Source organism: Bemisia tabaci, chromosome 5 (genome assembly GCF_918797505.1).
Source record: "Bemisia tabaci chromosome 5, PGI_BMITA_v3".
Classification (NCBI taxonomy): Eukaryota; Metazoa; Arthropoda; class Insecta; order Hemiptera; family Aleyrodidae; genus Bemisia; species Bemisia tabaci.
In genome coordinates this window covers 39,841,340-39,864,527 of record NC_092797.1, presented here as the reverse complement: position 1 = coordinate 39,864,527, position 23,188 = coordinate 39,841,340, and the positions used below count along the sequence as shown (strand labels likewise).

At 37.2% G+C, this 23,188-nt stretch overlaps 3 protein-coding genes across 10 annotated transcripts in view; 1 reads left to right on the top strand and 2 right to left on the bottom strand.

Annotated features, from left to right (window-relative positions):
• Positions 1-1,421, bottom strand: part of LOC109040698 (uncharacterized) — a 51,273-nt gene extending 49,852 nt beyond the window's left edge. The window contains exon 1 of one of the 2 annotated variants that reach the window (XM_072300701.1): positions 1,272-1,421. Coding sequence is in view for 1 of the 2 variants with exons in the window: in XM_072300700.1 (XP_072156801.1) it covers positions 434-458 (25 nt within the window). In the remaining variant the exon portion in view is untranslated. Of the gene's footprint in view, positions 1-433; positions 474-1,271 lie in introns of those variants that run through there. The other variant, XM_072300700.1, reaches the window with a different exon arrangement.
• On the top strand, positions 1,217-23,000 carry GatA (glutamyl-tRNA(Gln) amidotransferase subunit A, mitochondrial). 4 transcript variants are annotated; one of them, XM_019056705.2, is made up of 9 exons: positions 1,217-1,255; positions 8,785-8,944; positions 9,809-10,004; positions 11,145-11,285; positions 12,198-12,373; positions 13,290-13,495; positions 14,618-14,835; positions 16,093-16,286; positions 17,355-23,000. In XM_019056705.2, the coding sequence occupies exons 1-9, from the start codon at positions 1,232-1,234 to the stop codon at positions 17,498-17,500; spliced, it is 1,461 nt and encodes a 486-aa protein (XP_018912250.2). In that variant the 5' UTR covers positions 1,217-1,231; the 3' UTR covers positions 17,501-23,000. The 4 variants fall into 4 exon arrangements, with proteins under 4 accessions (XP_018912250.2, XP_018912251.2, XP_072156805.1 ...); XM_019056706.2 differs by lacking the exon at positions 1,217-1,255 and adding an exon at positions 1,438-1,594; XM_072300704.1 differs by lacking the exon at positions 1,217-1,255 and adding an exon at positions 5,833-5,959.
• On the bottom strand, positions 3,554-8,086 carry LOC109040707 (uncharacterized). Of its 4 annotated transcripts, none has more exons than XR_002009868.2 (4): positions 7,981-8,086; positions 6,552-6,673; positions 4,942-5,145; positions 3,554-3,775 (listed from the first exon to the last, which is right to left on the bottom strand). XR_002009868.2 is itself a non-coding variant. In XM_019056714.2 (4 exons), the coding sequence occupies exons 1-4, from the start codon at positions 7,799-7,801 to the stop codon at positions 3,590-3,592; spliced, it is 594 nt and encodes a 197-aa protein (XP_018912259.2). In that variant the 5' UTR covers positions 7,802-8,020; the 3' UTR covers positions 3,554-3,589. The 4 variants fall into 4 exon arrangements, 2 of the variants coding, with proteins under 2 accessions (XP_018912259.2, XP_018912260.2); XR_002009867.2 differs by having other exon boundaries at positions 8,027-8,045; XM_019056714.2 differs by having other exon boundaries at positions 7,720-8,020.
• Positions 23,001-23,188: the final 188 nt, after the last annotated feature.

Sequence of the window (23,188 nt, the reverse complement as noted above, 5' to 3'; positions counted from 1 at the left end):
TGAAACCAAAACATGACAGGTTCTTTTACCTTGATATTCTTGTAATAATATATGAGCAGATGAAATGCAGAATTTTTTCACACTTCATAAAAATGAAACGCTCGTGACTGAAATTTGACAATTTTCATGGAATTGCCCATTCAGATCAGATACTTATGATAAGACAGTATTTTCCACCAAAGTAAACTTGAAAGATGGTCAGAACTAGGCTCTGAAGGGTAGTCAAGAGGATGAAGCCACTTCAATGCACACAGGCTTAGAGTTCTTGCCAAATATTAAATGCAGGCAGTGTTCATGCATCGCTGCCTGCTGGTACACCTGGCAGCCTGTCTGTGAAGCACAAGCCATAGCAAGGCACCATTTATTATGGTTATTCATGAATATAACTCTGTTTCCAAAATAGCGTTTGCTCTGCTCCTTTACCCTTACGTACTGAGTTCCCTGGCTTCTTGGATCATAACAACACAATTTAGGAGTGTCACTTAAGACCCGCTACCTTCATTCTTGCACTTATTTTCAATTCTAAGCTGAAGGTAGCGGATCTTCTGACACACTCAAACAGTACGTAAACTTGTCTGGCATGGAATCAAAACACATTCAGATATGCCTCCTCTCTATCTTGTCAAATTTCAAGAGGAAGATAAGAATCTGCGTGAAACAGAGAAATTAGTCCCGAGACACTTGACTTGATGAAGTAGAGATGTAAGATAGACGTAGAGTGATTATGCCTGTTGTTTCCTGATATTCTGACAGCGGCTGGTGCATTCAGGCGGAAGAGTCCACACAGAACAAGTTTACTTAGGCGCTTTTGGAGTGCGACAGAAGATCAGCTATTTTCAGTTTGGCTTTAAAAGTGAATACAAGAACCAAGATGGTGGATCATCTGTCACACTTTAAAAGAGTGTGAACTTGACTTGGAGTCTAGATAGACCTCACCACAACTTGACCAAGAACGACATTCAAATTGTGCCTCTTTGGCGCAAATTTAAGCGCACAAGCCTGTTTGATGTGATTGAAATGAAATTATTTCAGTGTAGCCAGTAGTATCAAACTCGAGAAATAGAATAAGTACATGAGGTGAGACTTTTCTTCGAGGACAAGTGGTAAAACTTGTTGAAAGGATTGAAAAATGAGATGCAATGGCCTTTTTCAAGCTATCTCTGTGGGACAAACGAAACCTTGCCCCACATTCCCACATTAAACAAAACGAAAGGCAAAATGAAGGAAACTGATGAAGTTGGGAGGAAAATTACAGGTGTGCTTTACTTTACCTTGATAATTTCAATGTTTTATCTACAGCATAGCTTTCCCTCGATTTCTTTTCCGCTGATCTTGCACTTGCACGTGAATAAAATATTTCGGGTAAACACTTCACAACAACCAACAGATTACAGAAGTTTGAGGTTAGGTACCCACGCGTTACCTCAGGGCCTTTCGAAATTCGAAGTTCAATTCAAAGATTCAAAGTAGAGTCCCTTTATATCCAAAGTAATGTAATTTTAGAAGTAAGAAACTCTAGGATTAATAGTAATTATTGACGGACTATTGTGAAGACATCTTCACGTAACAGCTCATAATGAAATCCATTAAACAGGTAATGCAATGTCTTCTTAAATATACTCGATTCTCATGAGATCATTGGCTTGATAGAGGCAAAACATGTATTCATTGTTCATTCTGCTGAGGTCCTTTCATTTTGATTTGTCACTTTCATATTTCGATTGATTGCTATCAAGTGATTGCTATATTATCATGATCTGATATGAGAGTTGTCCGTCACCCAATGCTCTCCCATCAAAAACCGACTCTGGAGACCACTACAACAGAAAAGATCGAAGGGTTTCATGTCTCTTATTTGGTTTTGGGATTCTCAGGAGGTCCTCTTCTCCTGTTGAGAGTAGGTGTTATTGCCTGTCAGCAATTAAGGAACAAGCTATGGCAACTAGTGCCAGGAAAAGTTTTCAGCCCCTGTTAGTTAGGGATGTCGATACTTAGGGAAGTATCGATACCGGTATCAAGCATCGAGCTGAAGTATCGATACTATTTCTGAATTATGCTGTGATTCTGAGTGTGCGTATGTCTGTCGGCCGTTAAATTCCGCCAGATTTACGCCTCTCTCGAAAAAGCCCTGTTCGCGTCCTTAGTCAACTATTTTGAGCCCTTAACTACACTTATCGAACTGAGCTTTTAACATTTTTATTGAAGTATAATCATCTTGAGAAACTTGATTACTCGTCGTTTGTCACAGTGCATCATGAAGGTGAAATAGTGGGGAGAGAGTTTTTTAAAAAAGACAAAGAGGCCTTCTTCATGGCCAAATCAGATTAAGTATCGATACCGTCGATACTGGGGTCTTGGCATCGATACTGCATGGTATCGATATCGTGGAATATCGATGCCGAGTATCGTTAAGTATCGATCGAAAGTATCGATACTTTGCAAGTATCGGATAAGTATCGACATCCCTACTGTTAGTTGCGAGCAACTGATAAGGCGATGTACTTACCTATGAGCATTAACTCAATTTTTACAAAAGGAAATTTTTTAGAAGAAATCAAAGAGTCTATCTTGTCCTGAGAGACCATAAAGATCCCCACACCATTCTTATGGAAAATCACCCCTAGTAAAACCTGATAAAACTTTGATATGTTGCTCATAGTCACTCTGATCAAAAGCTCTCACGAGCCCAAAGATCCTATGTGAGGTTTTCGAGATATTCGCTGTTTTATATGCGTGAACGGAGGTCCCACCGGCTGGACCATTGTGCGGCACTTCTCGTACCGTTCCCTTCCAGTTCACTCCGGCCCCTCTCCGCTTCTCCACCACCCATACCCGAGGCTCGGACTCTGATGCTTACAAGTCTTCGCTCATTGGCACCGGCCTGGATGGTTTGCTCTGAGTGGTGATAGGACCACCCAGGCCAATGCTGATGAGCAAAGCCTCATGAGCGTCGGAGTCCGAGCCTCGGGTATGGGTGGCAGAAAAGCGGAGAGGGGCCGGAGTGGACTGGAAGGGAAGGGTACGAGTAGTGCTGCACAATGGTCCGGCCGGCGGGACCTCCGTTCACGCATTTAAAACGGCGAATATCTCGAAAACTGCACATGGGATCTCTTTTAGGCCCGTGAGAGCTTTTGATCAGAATGACTAGCTGAGCAACATATCAAAGTTTCATCAGGTTTTACTGGGGGGGATATACCATAAGGATGGTGCGGGGTTCTTTAATGAGACGTCTTTTGGAGAGACATTCAATCCTAGTTGAGGGGCCTGGAGGACAGGCGCAAAGTGCAGTTTTTTTAAAAAATTGATATATTCATGACCTCAACCAATACTAGTTTGAGAGTATATTTTGTGAAAACCTTGCAACTAAAACCAACCAAGTTTAAACTTCCTTTCTGCCATAAGGCTCCATGGAATTATGAAACTTCAAACACGTATTTCTTGGAATAACAAAAACTGTACTGATGCGCCTTGTCCTCCAAGTCCCTAAGTTGTGGCATCTTTGCAATAGCCCAATTCACAGCCAAGGATAAGAGGTAAGGTTTATTCATGGGAGTTAAAATTGAATTTTGTTTTAATTGGAGCAGTCAAGTCACTGCAAGTCTTTTTTCTTATCCTGAGGAACATATGTTTGTGTCTGGATAATCTTTGGCCCCTGGGATAAGAAAATATTTTCTGAATTTTGGTATGATGACCCAGCCTCCTTCCGTTGATCTTGTGGGACTTCTTTTTTTCGCAAAGCACGGGTTGGTCTTCGTGGTATCCATCGCCATCTATTCTAAAATTTTAACAAAAAATTACATAACTCATAACAATGAATTGAAGGAATTAGTCAACATTTCTTTTGAGTTCGCATTTGAAAGGGAAGGAGAAAAGGCTTCTTCAATTACGATTACCCAGTTTATTGTCAAATCTGACACCCTTTAATCTGCTCTACCCCTTAAAATCAAATTTCAGATGTTAAGAAGGTTTAACATTTTAGAGATATCGCATAAATTGTCTTTCCACTAGGATTCATATCAAGTTACTTCACATCCATTTCTATTCTTAATGTTACTTTTGAGTTGTATTGAAAATGGTTGTATTTTTAAACTGTCAATTCTGAATTAAAGTTATTGGCAGCAAATCTTGAATCAAGTTACCCCTTTTTTGGTCCTTAAAAATCTACCAAGATTTTTGACCTTAGGCATAATATTATTTACTAGTTCAACAGTGACATGCCGTTGCATCCCACTGCCTGCCGAACAAATTAATATCAATGAACCACTGCGATCCAAGAAAAATGGTATGATGAACAGGACTCACAATCAGTCATCTTGATAAAGCCTTTGACGATAAATTTTGGTAACAAATTATGGTAGGGATTTCCTAGGATTTAATCGCAATGCAATTGAAAAATGAATACTTCACTCATTTGAGACTCATGACCATCCGGCATCTTGATAATGTTAAGACAAAACTGTTTTCCAGAAGTTGTAATATCTTTTCGACAACAGCTTTCCAGTAAACGTAATTTACTCCCATCATGAAACTTTATTTTTGCTTTAATGCTTTAACTCCTGCACAGGAATCCCAAAAATGAAAAGCTCTTCTTCTTTTTGCAGATTGCACATGAACCCTAGACCTATGATGTAATATGTGCCATTATTCTCTAATAACTCTTAAGTTTTATTGCAGTTTGGCGAAGAGGACAACACATATTTGTGACACACACTGCTCTTGAGCTTTATATTGTATCATGATCTAACTATGATCCTCTGATGTATCTAAATAACATGGAGATGCACTTTCACTGCGTTGCTGCTAACACAAGCCCTTGCGTTCATTGGGAACGAGGCTTAACTTGTACCTCTAAAATCAATGACTTTTGGAAAAGAATCTTTCAGATCTTGGCATGAATGAAGTTTCAATACTTTATTTTCAAGACATTTTCTGATTTGTCACCTGGTAGCAAGTGTTGCAATAATTTGTCTCTCGCATTATGGGTGCATGACAATGACGGCATGTGCCAAAATCGCTCCGTTCATTTTCAATTCTGTGCACCTGGAAATCCGAAGAATCTGAATCTTTTTCATCATCGCCCCAAAACTGTTGGTCCAGATCATTCCACAACCCAAAGACGCTCTGATAATCACCTCTTGAAATTTTCTACAAAAAGAAGCTCATTATTAGTAACACATATTGTAGTGTTGTCAAAACCTCTCCCCCCAATTTTTTTCATCATTGTTAGACTCACTACATCGTCAGAACTGGGATTAAAATGTTGCAAGTATTGAAATCTAACAGCATGAAATGAGAAATAATTTAAGGAGAGTGGCACTTCAAAGAAAGTAAGGATATCAATTGGACTGCATTTTGCAATTTGGAACTATAGATTCTGGCCCGGTATTAAAACAACGTATGTGCCATTAGTTTCCCTATGCGCAAAAGTGTTTTTCCAGAAGAATCAGAATTTATAGTTCCAAATTGCAAAATGCATTCCAATTAGTGGTTCTTCAATCTTAATTTTGATTTTTTCGGCGGTTTCTGAGAGAGCTTATCTAACCAGATGTTTCACTATTACTCTTCAAAAGCTCCACTCATTTTCAAAGAATCGACTCATATAAGTTGATTTTTATCGCTCTTGAGTAAAATTGAATTGTATGGAATTTAAATGAGAAAATGTTCCTCATAGTGGTTGAAGTCTCATCCTGTCCAGTGTCCTATCCTATTTCAGGAGGAAAGAGTCAGTCTTTTAAACACTCTGAAACTCATGAGAACACTTACTGTCATGACTTATTTATTATTCTTTAATGATTTCTTGGAAATTCAATACTGAATTATCAAGAGATCAAGTGTTAATTATGAATCATCCATATTTTCTTGTTCTCTCGTCTTGTTCATGAATATCAGATAAAATTTCAGACTTTTCTATGATTCAATCATTTCAAATTGTGTTTGGACATGTTACACTCAATTTCAAGTTAGTTTTGTGTTACAATTTTTTGAAATATTATCTACTCGATTCTTTTCGTTGTTTTTGGACAGCTATTCAACGTAAGGATTTTTCCAAGGCATATTAAGACCTTAGATATCTCAGAATTTGGTTCGGACTTTTTCAGAACTTCTATTCAAGCAAGTTTCTACTTGCCAGAAGTAGAAAAATACTACTATCTGGACAGTTTTCAATTAGGAGTATGCTCTTACAAATATGTTTGAATGAGACATATCTGGTAGACAAAGGCGTAGAAAGTCCCTCGGCAAAAATTTGTCACAATCTCAGCTTCTAAATTTTCCTTGAAAATCTCCTCACTCTGCTAGAAGTTGTAATGATGCATTGGGCCAAAAATTTTCCAAAGTCAGCACAACTTTCTGTTTCTATTCTTATTTTTCCCAACAAAGATAAAAAAAAGTTTTTTTGAAAAAATTTGTCTTATGCTAACAGATTTCCTCACACCCAGTGTATGCACTCAAGCATTTTCTGCACCCCTGCTTTTCTCCTTCTGAAGAAAGAAAGAAAAAAAAAGTTCCTAAGGTTATTACATATTTTTTTTAAAATTATATCTACCACTAACCTCCACATCGGACAATGAATCATCAGTCAATGAACCTTGATTAGCATTCTCATTCCCCTCTCTTAGTCCATCCACCCTTGTTCCCTTTGCTTTTTTTCTCAGCTGTTTTTCACTGCTACACCCTGTGACAAAAAGAAATCCTGTTTAAAATTTTCTAACTCATACACAGGCCTTTTTTCTTTGAATATGATGTCATCTCACACTAGCGTAGTTGAAGAAATATATGTAGTTTACAGAAGGAAGTATATTAAGAGCTCGTTTAGGAAGTAAAACTTTCTTTACCATTGTGGATAAGTCCCTAACAAAGTCAATTATGCCCTTTATGCTCACAAGATCGGTAGTCGGTGACCCTATAATCCATTATCTTCTGTTAGTATGCGTTTTTTTCATTCTGTTTGCTCTCTCTGTTATAGAGGGTAACTGAATTATTCAGAAAAAACTGAAACCCATAAAAAATATTCAATGAAATTTTTTTAAGGAGAGAAAAAACTGTTCAAATTAGTTGCTGATTTGATGCTCCTACATATTGTATTTCTCCAGCAAACTATTTAAAAAATTTGGAAAATTCAAACAGAACAATTATATACGGATTGAATCCATGAAATATTTTTTGTCTCTCGAGTGTGCTGGAAATGAGTACTTGCTGCATTTAGTGAATATAGGATGGTGATACTCTCAATGAACAAGGAATGCTGACAATGTTCCCCTAAGATCTAAGAAGAGTCATTATTAAACCAGTAATTTCTCCAAGTATTCGCCAAATTTTTCCCTCTGGCACTGTTCTAAACTTTACAGAGCAACTAGTTTTAATAATAGTAGATGGTAGCACTTAGCATAGTATATTAGGGAATACAAAATTTGGACAAAGTTATACCCGTCCGGTTGGCGCAAGTTTTCAAATACTAAGATTTTGCAAAGGATGTGCCAAAAACTGCATAAATACAGCGTTAATTTCGCGCAAACCTTCTCAAGAATGCACTTTACCCTATTTTAAGGGAGGAATTGCAGTCGAGCATATTCATCTCTACCTGATTATAATTTCACTACAAATTAATAAAAAAAAAATGTATTCTTATTTTGTCAATGGCCCTTTTAAATGATAAAAATCTTGGAAAAATTTAATTAATGTGCAGAAGTTTAGGTAACAAAATGAAGTGAGATCACGCACAAAATCTGCTTCGTTTTGCTTGGTTTTCCCTCATTGTGCCGCGGCTCATTTCGTGGAGGAGAATTTTCTCACTTGTGATCATGCATAATATTAGGCAAAGAATAGAGGGCTGGATGGAATGATCTAAGTTCTAGGAATGAGTGGCATTCTGTAATGATTAAGCATATGATGCCGTTTTTTTCTACACAAAACCTCGCAGAATACATTCTCTAAAATTTCACAATAATTTTATTTGTCACTAAAATTTTCCTTTTGACTCACTTATTTTTTTTTAAATTTTTTCACAAAAATTTAGGTGCAGCTTAACCTAGCAATTTTTTTTGTTCCTCTACTTTCTTTCTTCTTTCATACTGTGATTAGACCTGTAATTTTAATTCAAAAACTACACAAGTTTGATATCATATGACTGCCTTGACTAATTTTTGCTGTGTTGCCAACACTTTCTCAGTTGTAATATATTTTTATAATGCAAGATTGTGAAACTTTAACTTGTCAGAAGAATATCCTTCTAAATTTCTTTAGATAGGTACCTAAATCCATTTTGGTTTTTTAGATCTGAAAAAGCTGCGCATCAATATTGTTATTCATAGAAGTTTGATCAAGGGCATCTAAATATGTTGCTAGAATGTGTCAAAATTATTTCCCTGTCAAGTCGTAGCTGTATTCTTTTCATCATTGTTCCGAATCTAAATCAGATCAATTGATTATTTATCAGAAAAGCTTTACCATGTATGAGAACCACAATTGGGGGCCCATTTCCTATTCAGGGAAGGCAGATCAGTCTATCAGAAGTTCCAAGTTTCTCAATTCCTCATAATGAATGCTGAATCAAATATAGATTACTTAGTGGTTATTGCACGACATCAAGGAAGAAAAATGACTCAAGTCAGACAGATAGCACATAATTAAAGTTCTCAAGTACATCCATCCTTTTGGATGCTCAGTTTTACCAAATATTGCTCTTATCCATTCCACGGAAAGTTATAAAGGCATTCCCCCTCTTTCAATTGTCCTTTTCCGTGTATGTAAAATCTAGATAAAATTATATTTATTTTTCTGTTTCAGGTCTCTCAGCAGTTACGAACAAAGAAGTATTCAGCAACAGAATTATGCACTTCATCTTTGAAAGAAGTTGCTGCGGCGAAGACCTTAAATGCTTTTGTGAGAATAACTGAGGACTTGGCTAAAACCTCTGCTGCCGTATCAGACAAATACCTCGGTGAAGGTATAATGCTTTAATTAAGTACCATACATTGTCTCGTCAGTCATGAATAAGTAAGCTCATAAGATATAATATAACGGATTCTGACAAGAGAACTCAGAAAAGGCCACTGTCTATTATGACGCAGATTAATACCTGAAAATAATTAAAGGTCAGCAATTTGCAAGGTGCTTTTCAGTTTGTGAAACCTCTTTAAATCCTCCAAATCTTTTTTGTTCAACCTATGCAATCTGTGAATTTCCTTTGATAATCGTCCCTGGTATCAGTGATAAGGTCCGACTAAATCCCACATCAGTACCAAGCTGCAAGTTACTGGCTCAATGGATGAAAGGTTGTGGAACTGCGCCATGCATCACATCTTTCTTTAAGTGCAGTTTTAATATCATAAAAGAAAGCTACTCCCCTAGAGCCTCTTTCTTCTCTCAAGCTAGAATTCTATGAAGTTCTCATAAGCGTTACTAAAATTTAATGTAGAAGAATGGATGTGCAAATGTGCTTGTTTTCATGCTTCAACTTAAAGCAGCATTTTGCTGCTATACCTGCTTCTACCGCAGATACAAAATAAAAGCATGACTCATTGCCCTTAGGGCCAAGAGGGGAGCCAGTTTAAAAATTTATGAAATTTCTTGAAAAACCTATCAATTAAATTTGGAAAACTAGCAGACAGGTGCATCACATACAAATGTGGAATGCTTGAAGATTATGCAGTTATGCACTCCTGGTTCCAACAGCCATGCATCTCTGCTCAAGTTGTCTTAAACTGCATCACCAAGTCAAGTGAATATATACATATATTTTTTTTTACTTCACAAATTGTTCACCTTTTTCTTTTTCATTTTCTTCTTTTTTTATTTTTTTAAATCCCAGGGAATGCTAGAAGTGACCTGGAAGGTATACCTATAGCTGTGAAAGATAATTTCTGTACAGCCAATGTAACGACTACTTGTGCCTCAAATATGCTGGCAGATTTTATTCCGCCATACAATGCAACTGTCGTTGAAAAGTTACACAGAGCTGGTGCTGTTTTGATAGGAAAAACTAATTTGGATGAATTCGCAATGGGGTAAGATCTGAGTAAAAGTTTAAATGTCCTTTTTCATTATTTTAATTGATTTCAGATTTGATGAAACTTCAGCTGTACGTTGGTATGTCCAAATATACTACAGCTCTAGAAGAATATTGACTTCAAATGACTTTTCATATCCAAAGTGCAAAGGCGTGGCTGAAATTTTGTCGAACAGTTTGCCAACAGCATTTGCTTGCCATTATTGATTAACATATCAGCAACATAACAAAACACCTACCATGGAGCAACATTGCTGTAATGTTTTTGGCAATGTTGCTGATAATTTTTCTGCAACATTGTAGCAACATTGATTTGCTGGATGTTAATTTATTTATTTTGTTGTTTCTCCACCCACCCCATCACTACCAAGATCAGATCAGCTCCAGCCTTGATTGATCATCTGGTATTTGCTGGATTGACAGAATATTTTAGAAGCAACATGACACCAAAGAAGTAAGGAGGCTTCAATGATGTATTTAAAAACTGGGTTTTTTAGATTGGTTTTATGACAATCAAGCTTCCTCTTTTTATTATAAATCAAGATTAAGTGACTCGAGAATTTTGATATGCTTGTATGCATCTGAAGAATGTAAGTGGCAGAAAAAGGATCAAATAGTCCAAATGTGAATACTGTTAAATTAAAAATATTCTGGAGCGTTTGTGTCAAGAAAGTCTGGTATAAACCCAGGGGGGGAATTAAAGGTCAGGAACGAGATGCTTTTTCAAGTATTAGCTGTTTGTTGATAGCGCATGCCTCAAAATGATGGAAGCACGTCAGTCCATTACTCACTAGCCATAAATCTATTTGCCATCAGTTCAAATTAATTTCGATGGCTAAAATGCGGAACCTCGTATCTCTGTTAGTGACATTGCAGGCTTCCTGTCATACTTCATTTTTTTTTTGTGGAAAACTAGCTAGCGTAATTTTCTGGAAACTGCCTTGATTTTTCTTTTCCATGTGCAGAATATTCTGTATGAATTTCAAGCAATGAAGTTGGCTTGTTTTTTTTTTTTTTTTGAAAAAGTAAAATTGGAATAGAAATTTTGAAACACGACAACAAAGAAATGTGGTTTTGCACTTAGGCCATCGATTTGATATTTTGAAACAACACATTTTTGTTCTTTTTTATATTTTAGTTGTGGAACTGTTGAGTCAATATTCGGCACGACATTGAACCCTCATGCTCCTGTTAAAGACTCTGAAGGGATCAAGTGGAGGACTTGTGGTGGAAGTTCAGGAGGAAGTGCTGTCGCTGTAGCAGCCAATACTTGCTTAGCGTATGTATTTTATGAGTTCACCTTCGAATAGTCTAATTCTACTTGGTCAGAGTCCTTCACTTCGCGGCAGCTAGGGTAAGTCCTTGCGCAGAAGTCCAGAAATATTATCATTCCAATCGGAGTTACACAAGCGGCTGGAATTAAATGGATACCATTGGATGAACAGAGTCATTGAGGCTCATTAAAATTATTTTAGTATACAAATAAATGGGCAAATTAGTAAAATAAAAAACAAGATGACCAGCTCCAGCAGTTTACAAGAAAAAAAGAAGAACAAATAAGATTATATATCAAAGGCAGAGTCAAAAATTAAAAAGTAACTTGAGCCTCAGCACCCTCTGAATTTGACAGAGAAAATAGTATCTAGCATAATCCCTGGGGAGGTCAGACCCGGGGCCGGCGCGGCGCGAGACGAAGAGCTCGCTCCTCAATCACCCACATTTTTTCTCGGTAGAGTGGCACCTAGGAAGTGCGATTTATTAAAGCCCATCCTTCTCAGTGGATCTTACGGAACATCATTTAAAAAAATCTCGAAATTTAGCATGTGCCAAATTTCTAGTATTCAGTCTGTAGTCAACAGCATCATTAGTTCATCATCAGTTAGGGTAAAAAAAGTTTTCAAACACTGTTTCCTTTAAGGAAAATTGATCTATGTCATATTATTTCATATATTTTAATGTGACAGTGAGCACTTTACTTCCAAGAGTAGAAGCGAACTTTTGCTGAAAATGTCTTCCGCTCAATAAATTTACAGTAACTTAATGATGAGTTTTCCTCTTCCATTCAGGGAAAAATCAGGTAAAACTCAGGGAATTTGAAACTTACAAAAGAGTCAAAACCCTGATTTAAAGTCTTGCCATGTTGGCCCGGTAACTCCGCAGTACTCATGTCCTAAATTTTCTATTGTTGCAGTGCCATTGGATCTGATACTGGTGGATCAGTTCGGAACCCTGCCTCATATTGCGGTATTATAGGATACAAACCGACGTATGGTCTTGTTTCTAGGTATGGTCTTATACCGCTGGTGAATTCAATGGATGTTCCTGGAATTTTATCGAAAGATGTTGATGGTGTTGTCTCTGTTTTAAGTACGTCTCAGGTGACTTTTTTGTTAGTTTTTCTACTGCACAATTTTCATACATTTGTCATTTTATTTTTACACACACTCCTTACCTGTTTGGTAACAGTAAAAAAATCGTTATTTGCAATCTTATGATATTTAAATTAAAAATGTGGATGTTATCAAAGATTAAAAAAGCATAAAATGTTTTAATGTGGGGATTCAACCGGTGCCAACCCAAAAAAATAGTGTGATTAAAATTGAAGATGATGGCAGGGAAGGTCTCCCAGCCAGGAAAACCTAAATGAAAGGCAAAACTGGCCTATCAAAGAGAAATTTTTCTCAGTTTGCCCAAAAGCTGTTTAAAATGCACCAGAGACAGTTGAGGTCCAATGCAATTTAGGGTAAAAAGGAAAACAGCGAACTCATTTTATTTAGAAAGAAATAAGTAATGAAGAATTCATCATATATTGGCGGCAAATTGAGCCTTACTTGTGGTGGTTCACATTAGCGGTTTTCATAGTGTGACTAGAGGAACATTTGAGGTTCTTTAGACAGATAAGAAATGAAATGTCAGGAAAAGAAGAAAATATCAAAATTTAGGAATAGAGTCAGAAGAATTTTGGAATCGCGAAAGAGGGAGGATGTAATCATATTTTCACTTAATTGATAGGCAGGATTTGACTTGGCCATCATAGTTATTCCCTTTTCCGAAGATTTTTTCCTCAAAAGAAAAGGAGCATGCTAGGGTCAGCTTGATACCTCTTCTTACCTTATCAGGCTCCAAAACACAAGCTCAGCATCCTCTGCCTCACACAATAAGTACTTAAAAGGTCTTTAGAAATTGGAGTGATACCATCTATCTCTTACGGGATGATGGGCGGAAAAGTTGAAAGCGGAAAAAGTTTGATTGTATTAAAACTTATCATTGAATTTATCTACAGATGTAATAGGAGGTCATGATCCAAAGGATAGCACCACTGTAAAGGATGAGTTTCAACCTGTCGATGTCTCAGTCAGCATACATCCTCGAAAAATTCATGTTGGTGTTCCTAGGGAATTTGATATCCCGCAATTATCTGGTGAAGTGAGAGAAGTGTGGAAATCAGTGATGGATACTTTTAAAAAGAATGACATCAAAGTGTCCCAGGTAACTTTTCTTTCTCAATAAAATTAGGCATATTCCATGTTACTTGTGCAAATACATGAGCACTTTTCATTATAGGCTGGGTTCGTAAAACTCCTCATCTCCATTTACTTTCCCATAGAATTCTGGAAACAATTAAATATTCTTACCACTTCAGCAAGTCTTATCATTCAAAGTTCATTCTACGAGGAGTAATTTTTTCAAATGGTTTCACAGTCTTGTGACATTCTTTTCAGTAACTATTACCTTTGTAATAATGGAAATTTTTAGAGGTAGAAAACCTATTTTCTGTCGTGTTACTTTAATGTTGCCAGCAAATTGCGTGAGTAAGGAAAGCGGTATCCCATTGAAGATTGTCTTTAGAAAATTGTGAGCGCTTTGATTCCTGCAATGAATATACAGTCAGAAACAGTGCTCAGAAATCAGTCAACATCACACCATCAAAAATAATCAAAATGGTCAATAGTTGCCAGGTTGCAGTGGTCGAGAAGTCCAATGGTTTTAGTAACCATTTTGAGTGAAGTACCCCGTAACACATCATTATCTGGGCCATTTTCTGATTAAAAGTCCATGATTCATCATATTATTGGTGCCAGTGGCCGAGTTAATAAAAGTTCTGAAGAACTTTACCTAAATGGCTGTATTCTAATGAATTGTGAGGACTGGTTGTCAGGGGTTTGAATTTTGCTGCAGTGATCTTTCTAAAGTATTTCCATCGCACAATGCTTGTATCCAGGAAGCAGAAACATACATTATACAGGAAGAAACTTCTTAAGCAAAAATTTTCTCATTTATAGTCGCACTGTTTGGGGCTACACTAGTTACAACCAATTGGAAAGGCAATCACTGAGGCTTTTCAGCTCTAATTGGACCCATCCCCAAAGCAGTGCAGCTTCCTAATTTTGTGCTTCCAAAGGTGAGCAGGTCGCCAAAATTACTTCAAGGTTTGGGCAGGTTTGAGCTTCAAGGCTGCTTTGCTTTTATGATGCGTCCAATTAGACCCGAAACACATTCACGAACATAATCTTTGAAAAAGAATTGCAAATGTTTACGAACAATTTGCAAACCTGAATAACTACAATATTTTCAATTGAAAACTATCTTTTTCTCAACTTATGATTTCAGGTATCTATGCCTCACACAGCCTTTTCTCTTCCCACATATTCTGTTTTGAATTGTTGTGAGGTTGCAAGCAACATGTCTAGATATTCCGGGCTCTTCTTTGGTCTTAGAAGTGAAGAAGAATTCTCTGCTGAACAGTTGTTTGCTGAGAATAGGAAACATGGATTTGGCAAAATTGTCAGGCAACGAATTTTAGCAGGAAATTTTTTCCTTCTGAGAAGGTAATTTATGGAAGCAATATGCCTATCAGCAACATTTATGTCTCAGCACAAATGGGCCTGTTGCAAACTTTTGCTAGAGCAAAAATAAGAGTTGTTTCTTACAGTTAATGTCTCGAAAATCACAATGAGCGCATCGGCAAACTCTGAAATGCACTCCTAACTTCACAATCTGCGTAAGAAATTTTCGTTTTTTTCAAGCTTCCCGCTTCAAAAAGGATACCACGGCACAGGTGGGCGTTTCGTTAGAGGAGTCGTTCCATTCAATCCCAGCCCAACATGGCCGACACCTCCGCGCGCAAGTTGAGGAGAGCACGAGGTCAATCAAGGCGGATATCTAACAACGCGAGAAAAATGTGAATGTAAACACGCCGATTGTTATCAGATGGTTAGAATCATCGTCCCATCACATGTGTTTTGGCAGATTAGCGTCGGCTATGTTGAATATTGCGTAGTATCCTTGTGAGCAGGGGTTGGATGGAATGACTTCTCCAACGAAATGTTCACCTGTGCTGTGGTATCGTTTTTAAAGCGGGAAGCTCAAAAAAACGCAAATTTTTTATGCGAATTGTGAAGTAAGAAGTGCATTTCAGACATTGCCGATGCGCTCATCGTGATTTTTTAGGAACTTTCTATGAGTAACAACTCATATTTTTGCTCTAGCAAAAGTTTGCAACAGGCCCATTATATGTATTGTTCATTGAAAGAATTGAAAATCTTTTGCATCTAATGGCACAGAGATGTCAAGTTTGCTCCTCATATTTTCTGTTGAATCTACATATCTTTCGTGAAACTACCAGAAGACCACGTATCTTGTTTGCAGTGTTAACAAATATCTGCTCCCTCTTTATTTTTTTAAAATGAAACAAATCAGTATCATTCCTTGAAGTTTTCTCTGAGTTCTCTGAGTTTGAGTTATATACATCACATGAATTAATGAAGAGATTCAGCTGGGGCCAAATCCTGTGGTTTTATGTGGAGGGGTTCTTTTGCTGAATACAAAGCAGTGAAAAAAGTGCCTCTCTTACTTGTTAATACTTCCAGAAAATATGTTAAAAGGAAAAAAAGGTGCAACTATATGGTGATTATAAAAAAAGAAAGAAAAATGAGCTTAGTACTATCACTCGCAATAAGCTAGTGGTATCAAGATAAGTTTGTGCAACAATAAAAAAAAACAGCCTTTTTTTCTGGCTCTTATTATTTACTAGATGTGTAATTGATAAGTTAATCAAATTACGCATTATTTTTTTCCTAATTTAGGAATTACATGAAATATTTTGCTCAAGCGCTGAAAGTCAGGAGATTAATAGTAGAAGATTTTAAAAATGTTTGGCGGTCGGGAGTTAACATTTTACTGACCCCTACAACATTGACAACGGCATCTCTCCTGGATGATTTTCTCAGTCAAGACAATTCACTTCAAGATTTTTGCACTCAACCCAGCAACATGTCAGGTGAATATTTTAGCTAACATGATATACAGTCTCTCTCTTTCCCATGTGGATGCAAGAACGAGTAGCTTAGATGGTCAATCTTTAACCAGTTCTAAGTTCCAATTTTTAATCACTCCTGAATTTAATGCTGTATTATCACATGAAAGTTGTTACTGTACCGTAAAAATTAAAACATATGAGAGGATTTTATGAAGCACACTTTCAAATTCCTAAAAAGATCTAGTTTTTTAATTTACATCTAGTGGAACATTAGCGAAGTTGTTTTTTATCAATCCAGAGCTGCTCTGAACTTACCCAAAATTTCACCTGAATTTCATGAGATTGCATCATGCTTGTAAGAACCTTCTGTTTTGAAAAAGACAAATAAATAAGATCTTCCTTCCCAATCTGGATAGAAACTTGATTATACTCCAGAACCCGTTTTGTTCTGTTGGGATAGCTTTCTAATTTTTGGTGTATAAAATTCCTTGGTCCGTGGTCACAGTTAAGTGTTGATAGCATCTTTGATCTCATCGATTTCAAAACCTCCCTTTAACCAAAACAAGATTTCAATTCTGTGCTGATGAAAAATTTGCTTTAAAAAAAGAAAGAAAAATTTAGATGGACAAATAATATAAATCTTCTCATACTGACAACCCTTCCTCCCTCCCTCCCCCTCAACCTTGAAAATTTCACCTACCTTAGAAACTTGAGCCAGAGGATATTCGCTGCTAAAATCCCACTTGTTGCAGAATACCAAACGAGGTACAAGTTTCCGTTTATGTAAATGATATTAATGAAAGGAAGCAAAGCGAAAGGAAAAAAAAATGGGCAAAATCTTCATTTTTATTACTAGGTGTTATTTCGATATGGGAAGAAAACTGTGCAGAAAAAAATTATGAAAAATGTCTTGAAAGAGCTTGAATATGTCAAGAAGTCTTCGAGGAGTGCTCTATTTTTTTTTCTTGAGGCTGCATTTCTTGAACCGTGTCATTAGTTAGCTAACTCCAAAATAGGACTTACCATCCATTTTGCCTCATAGAATGCAATTTCATAGTAATTTATCGTGTTTTTTATGTATTTTTGCAGGTTGTCCAGCAATTTCAATCCCTATCACTTTATCAAAAGATTCTTTACCAATCAGTATGCAATTGCTTGCACCGAACTTCAGCGATGAACACTTGTTGCGTGTTAGCAAATGGCTTGAATCGAAGGTTCAGTTTCCATTCATTTGAACTTGAGTGCATAACAGGATGTTTATTTATTTTAAATGAGATCTGTAGTCTAAACTGCAACTGTTAACCAAAGAGGAAGAGACATACAGCTAGATGTGCAAACAGACAGGTTTTCAACATCTGTGCTAAAGTCTCTCTCAACCAGGAGCCCATGTGTCGAAACCAAAAACATCTCATTCTCAATTTTAGGTATCCCAAATGTCAACAAACTTGGTGCTCCATGCCTAATCATTGAATTTATTGAATTCTATCAAGTTAAAATGAATCTAAATGAAGATATTAATTTGTTTATTATTGATATTGTTAATTTGCCATTACTTAGCGCTCATTTATGGGGTCTCTCTTGGTGGCTGGTTGCAGTCAATAAGTGCATGAACTTGTATTGCGTGTGCTGTAGAATTGTTTTGAGTGTTTAGGTCAAAAAATGAAAAATACTTGATCAAAATTAAGTGCGCTGTGGGCATTGGGCCAATGGCACTTATTTTTAGTAATTTTTTCCATTGATTTAGACTGTTGCCTACTTAATCTGAAGTTATAGTAGAGCGGATAAGGGGAAAAAGTTCCCAGAATCGTGCATTTCTGGAAGAAAGCATGAAACTTTCAGGATATCATCTTTACCTATAGAAGGTTCAATTTCGCAAGTGAGCCCAAAATTCTGAGGCCATGGGGGCCGGGGGGGCAGGGGGCCCTGATTTCGCTATGTTTTGCCGAATTTTCGCGTTGGATCATCGTGAGAACGCCGTTAACAATGTAAAATGTGATCAAAACCTGTGTAAACGTCATTAATAGGTTCTCTCAAACAGTATCCTAAAATGCTAGCACTGTCCGATCCCGGAGCACCCCTCAAAATGCCTAAAATTCAAAATGGCGCCCATAATAAGGCCTCCGGAATATCGGTATTTTCACTTGTGCATATCCTGTCATGTGAGGTATCGTTTTCCATGTAATTTTGGTCGCAGATTTCATATTTGAAGTCAAAACAACCCCCCGGTCAAAATTGGTGCCCCCAATCCAAGATGGCGTCCAGATTTGAAAGGCAGGAGGGTGCATTTTTTAAACTTTTACGCGATAAGGCAAGTGATATGTCATTTCCTATGTAATTTTGGTCGTAGATTTCATTACTGAAGTCAAAACAGTCCTCCGGTCAAAATTGGTGCCTCAAATCCAAGATGGTGGCCAAATTTTAAAGGCAGGAGGGTGCATTTTTTCAAATTTTTACGTGATAAGGCAAGTGATATGTCATTTCCTATGTAATTTTGGTCGTACATTTCATTATTGAAGTCAAAAAAGCCCCCCGGTCAAAATTGGTGCCCGAAGTCTAAGATGTCGGCCAAATTTGAAAGGCAGGAGTGTGAATTTTTATGAGAAAAATAATCACGTGAGATGACAAGAGAGGTAGGTATCAATTCATACGCATTTTTAGTCAACAAAACGAATCTAAATGAAATGTAAAAAAAAATCTTTTACACAAAAATGATACGAGATAATTAAGAGGGTGATCAGTTTGGCCGTCCACGGTAGGAATGATGTTAACAGGAGCATCTATAATGAGCTATTTTATTCATTTTTAAGCCCATATAATTTCTCAATAAAGATAAGGACATTTCACGCGACGCACCTGCCGTACCCTCTCCAGTCAGTATAGGAGAAAATCCTAATCAACACATGCTGATTCACATTCCCAGTGAGGCTCTTCAGGATCTTCCTCCTACGGTTCTGTAAGTTTTTACAGTTGGAGTCTTCAGAACTTCTGCATGAGTCTAAGAACGAAAATATTATTTTCTTGGTGGTACAGCATGGTGTCACTCCCTTTCTTACAATTACACCGGATAATTTTAAGCGGGGATTCCGGAAGCTGGAGGCAAGTCACTTAAAATAGGATGAAGCTCCTTGTTTTTATTCATCCATCCCCAAAGACAAGCATCCAGATCACTTCATCCCATCCACAGTTGAGTATAAAAGTAGCTCCTAAATTAATGTTACCTACTTCATTGCTGATGATATCGAGGGTAATTTCTCTAATTGAATGAAGACTTTGAAAGCTGGAAATTTTTCCTTCGATATATGATGACGGAGGTCTTCGAAAGTCACATTTTTTTGGCTACCATTGAGGAGTAATATTTCGACGGTGAAACAGCAAAAGTGCGTATCTTGGTTGCAGGATTTCAAAATATTCGCTCCTATTTTATTTTTTGAAAGGGGACCAAACCAACATCATGGCTTGACATTTTTACAGAATATTCCTCACATAGAGAGTGAAAACAAGCAAAGTTTTCAAGAAATGACTCCAGTATTTTTTAATGAAGGAACGGAAGTATGACAAGAAGTCTGCAACACCGCAAACCGAAATAGTATTTAAGCAGTTTCACCATCGATTTACTCTTTTCCAGCTCTTTATATCCGTTCATGGTTTTGATTAGGTTCCAAGAACCTTTCTTTAGATTCTTGCAGGTAAGGATCACATAAAAGCGTACAGAATAAAGTTGCTGTTCCTATTTTATGGATGTGAGGGGTTGAATGGCAACCAGTAAACGCATGCAAGAACAGCTATCATCTCGGATTTTGCGCGTTTAACATCACTTTGAAAACGCAAAGAAACATTGGTGTCTGCTCATCAATTTGATGGAACATAGGTTTGTGCAATGGATTCGTAAGTATGCCTATGCTTCGATCGCACTCGATGGAGTAGAGACCCACCAACTGAAACCGACTGAAAGTTTTCTAAATTATTTTCGGTACTTATTAATTGTTCATCCTCTGAGTCTAGGGCATCTGAAATTGAGTTCAGAGTTTTTGTGCAGTAACCAGCAAGACACCTCACTATTAGTGGCTCATCATTTTTCACTTGTCAGCCATGATGGCAATCATCTTGATTATCTCGTTTCATTTTTGTGTAAAAGATTTTTTTTACATTTCATTTAGATTCGTTTTGTTGACTAAAAATGCGTATGAATTGATACCTACCTCTCTTGTCATCTCACGTGATTATTTTTCTCATAAAAATTCACACTCCTGCCTTTCAAATTTGGCCGACATCTTAGACTTCGGGCACCAATTTTGACCGGGGGGCTTTTTTGACTTCAATAATGAAATGTACGACCAAAATTACATAGGAAATGACATATCACTTGCCTTATCACGTAAAAATTTGAAAAAATGCACCCTCCTGCCTTTAAAATTTGGCCACCATCTTGGATTTGAGGCACCAATTTTGACCGGAGGACTGTTTTGACTTCAGTAATGAAATCTACGACCAAAATTACATAGGAAATGACATATCACTTGCCTTATCGCGTAAAAGTTTAAAAAATGCACCCTCCTGCCTTTCAAATCTGGACGCCATCTTGGATTGGGGGCACCAATTTTGACCGGGGGGTTGTTTTGACTTCAAATATGAAATCTGCGACCAAAATTACATGGAAAACGATACCTCACATGACAGGATATGCACAAGTGAAAATACCGATATTCCGGAGGCCTTATTATGGGCGCCATTTTGAATTTTAGGCATTTTGAGGGGTGCTCCGGGATCGGACAGTGCTAGCATTTTAGGATACTGTTTGAGAGAACCTATTAATGACGTTTACACAGGTTTTGATCACATTTTACATTGTTAACGGCGTTCTCACGATGATCCAACGCGAAAATTCGGCAAAACATAGCGAAATCAGGGCCCCCTGCCCCCCCGGCCCCCATGGCCTCAGAATTTTGGGCTCACTTGCGAAATTGAACCTTCTATAGGTAAAGATGATATCCTGAAAGTTTCATGCTTTCTTCCAGAAATGCACGATTGTTATGCTTATCCGCCCTACTAACACTCTCAAGCCCATATTTTAGAGACATGTCGTGCCACTGCATACAAAACTTCAAATCTATCCAATGAAAATTCCTAGTACTCTGTTCCTGGGAGCAGAGGCAGGCGAAAACTATTCAGAAATTATTTGGTCAATCGGCAGCATCGATCAATCGTCTCAATGGGACGAATAACTGACGATTGATCCATTTTATCATGTAGAGAATTCTGAGCACCAAACATCTAGTCAGTGTTGCAGCACCAATTTCAGCAATTGCTGAATTATTCCCGCTCAACTCTGCCTGGGAGTATGAGTTTGCCAAAAAGAGCCGTTTTCCGAAGGGAACATCGAATTTCTCATGTGCCGCGATAAGATGGAGCAAATGTTTGCCTAACAGTTCCCACATTAGAAGTATAGAATTTAAGACACAGATCCAAGTGATCGTGAAAGAGTTGTTTGTAAGTTTTGCTGCAGAGAAGGCCTTCCCCACCACAGTGGGCAGTTCTGCCAATTCACTCACTTCAATAAAGAAGGCTCTGCTTACTTTCCACAAGCCGCACAATTCATCGTTGTTCGCGATACAGTAGTTGTTTGATGGTCTGAATTCAATTAGCTTAGGACCTTCTGGTTGAATTGCCATAGAGACTGCCGAGGTGCACTTTCGTTGGTCACTCCAGACCTTAAAATTGTCCCCATCGAGATGTTTCCCAACGAGGGTGCACACCAAAGACCCTGCAAGTTCCATCTGACGATTCATTTTATTAGATTTTACATCATGTCCAATCAGCTTTGTGATGTTTTTGTCGCCAGTATTTGTTACCTTATGTTTAAAAGTATGATTGTTTTGGTTGTTAATTTTGATTAAAGTATTACCTCAAGTAACTGAGTTTTACCATTGCACCCCCAGTGCATATTTTCCTCTATGATTAGTATAGCCTCTTTTTTTTTTTGGACTGTGCGAAAATTTAAATGAGACAAACGATCAATTAGTGCTTCTTGGTAGGTAATAATTAGGGAACAAAGATTCATAAGATTCATGGGAAAAGATAATTTTTAGGATTGAGCGGTCAGGGCCAAATTAAGCTGAAAAATGCGACTTCGGGTCTGATTAAACGTAGAACATCACTAAAACTTCTAAATTTGATTTTCAGTTGATTTTTGCATATTTCCACATCTTGGCATACTTGCTTCAACACTGAAATAATTAGAATTTAACAAGAATGCACAAATTTTCAGGTTGTTTAAGGCAGTCAGTGGTTTTTCTCCTTGTTTCTTAAGCAGTGTCTTCACATAAACTAACCTGAGTTCTTTCCATCAATTTTTGCTCATTTCTTCCAAGTGACATATTACTGGTATATCAATCAATGACATAATCAATGGTTTAAATGTGACAAATTGAATAATAAGTATAATAAAAAAACCAACAGAAACGGGACATTGAAATAAATAAATCCGAATGAACATTTTTATTCAGTTATTCACTTGCTGTAGTATTGACAGTAGTGCATTTTGGTTCTCAGCAGTGCTACGGAGCATCTAAAAAAGTTACATCTTCTCTCCTGGCATTATTTTTTTTGACAATGGAGAATGTCTACTGTCTTCACTGCAACTACTTGCAGAATAAACTGCATTTCCTCTGTATCACCTAGGCTCCTACATATTGTATTCCTCTATGAAATTCATAGTACATTTGAGAAAAAAGAAAACATTCACGAATTTTCCCTTACAACAGCTCTATTGTTCAAAAATTCATAAAAGCTCCGCCAAGAACTGATATTGTCATCTATAGAAGTTTCTCCTGTAACTGATTGGAATAATAAACGAAAATTATCGAAAAAATTCCATTTTTCACTAAGTTTATGGATGCTTTAGAGAAACAAGGTAAAAATCAAGA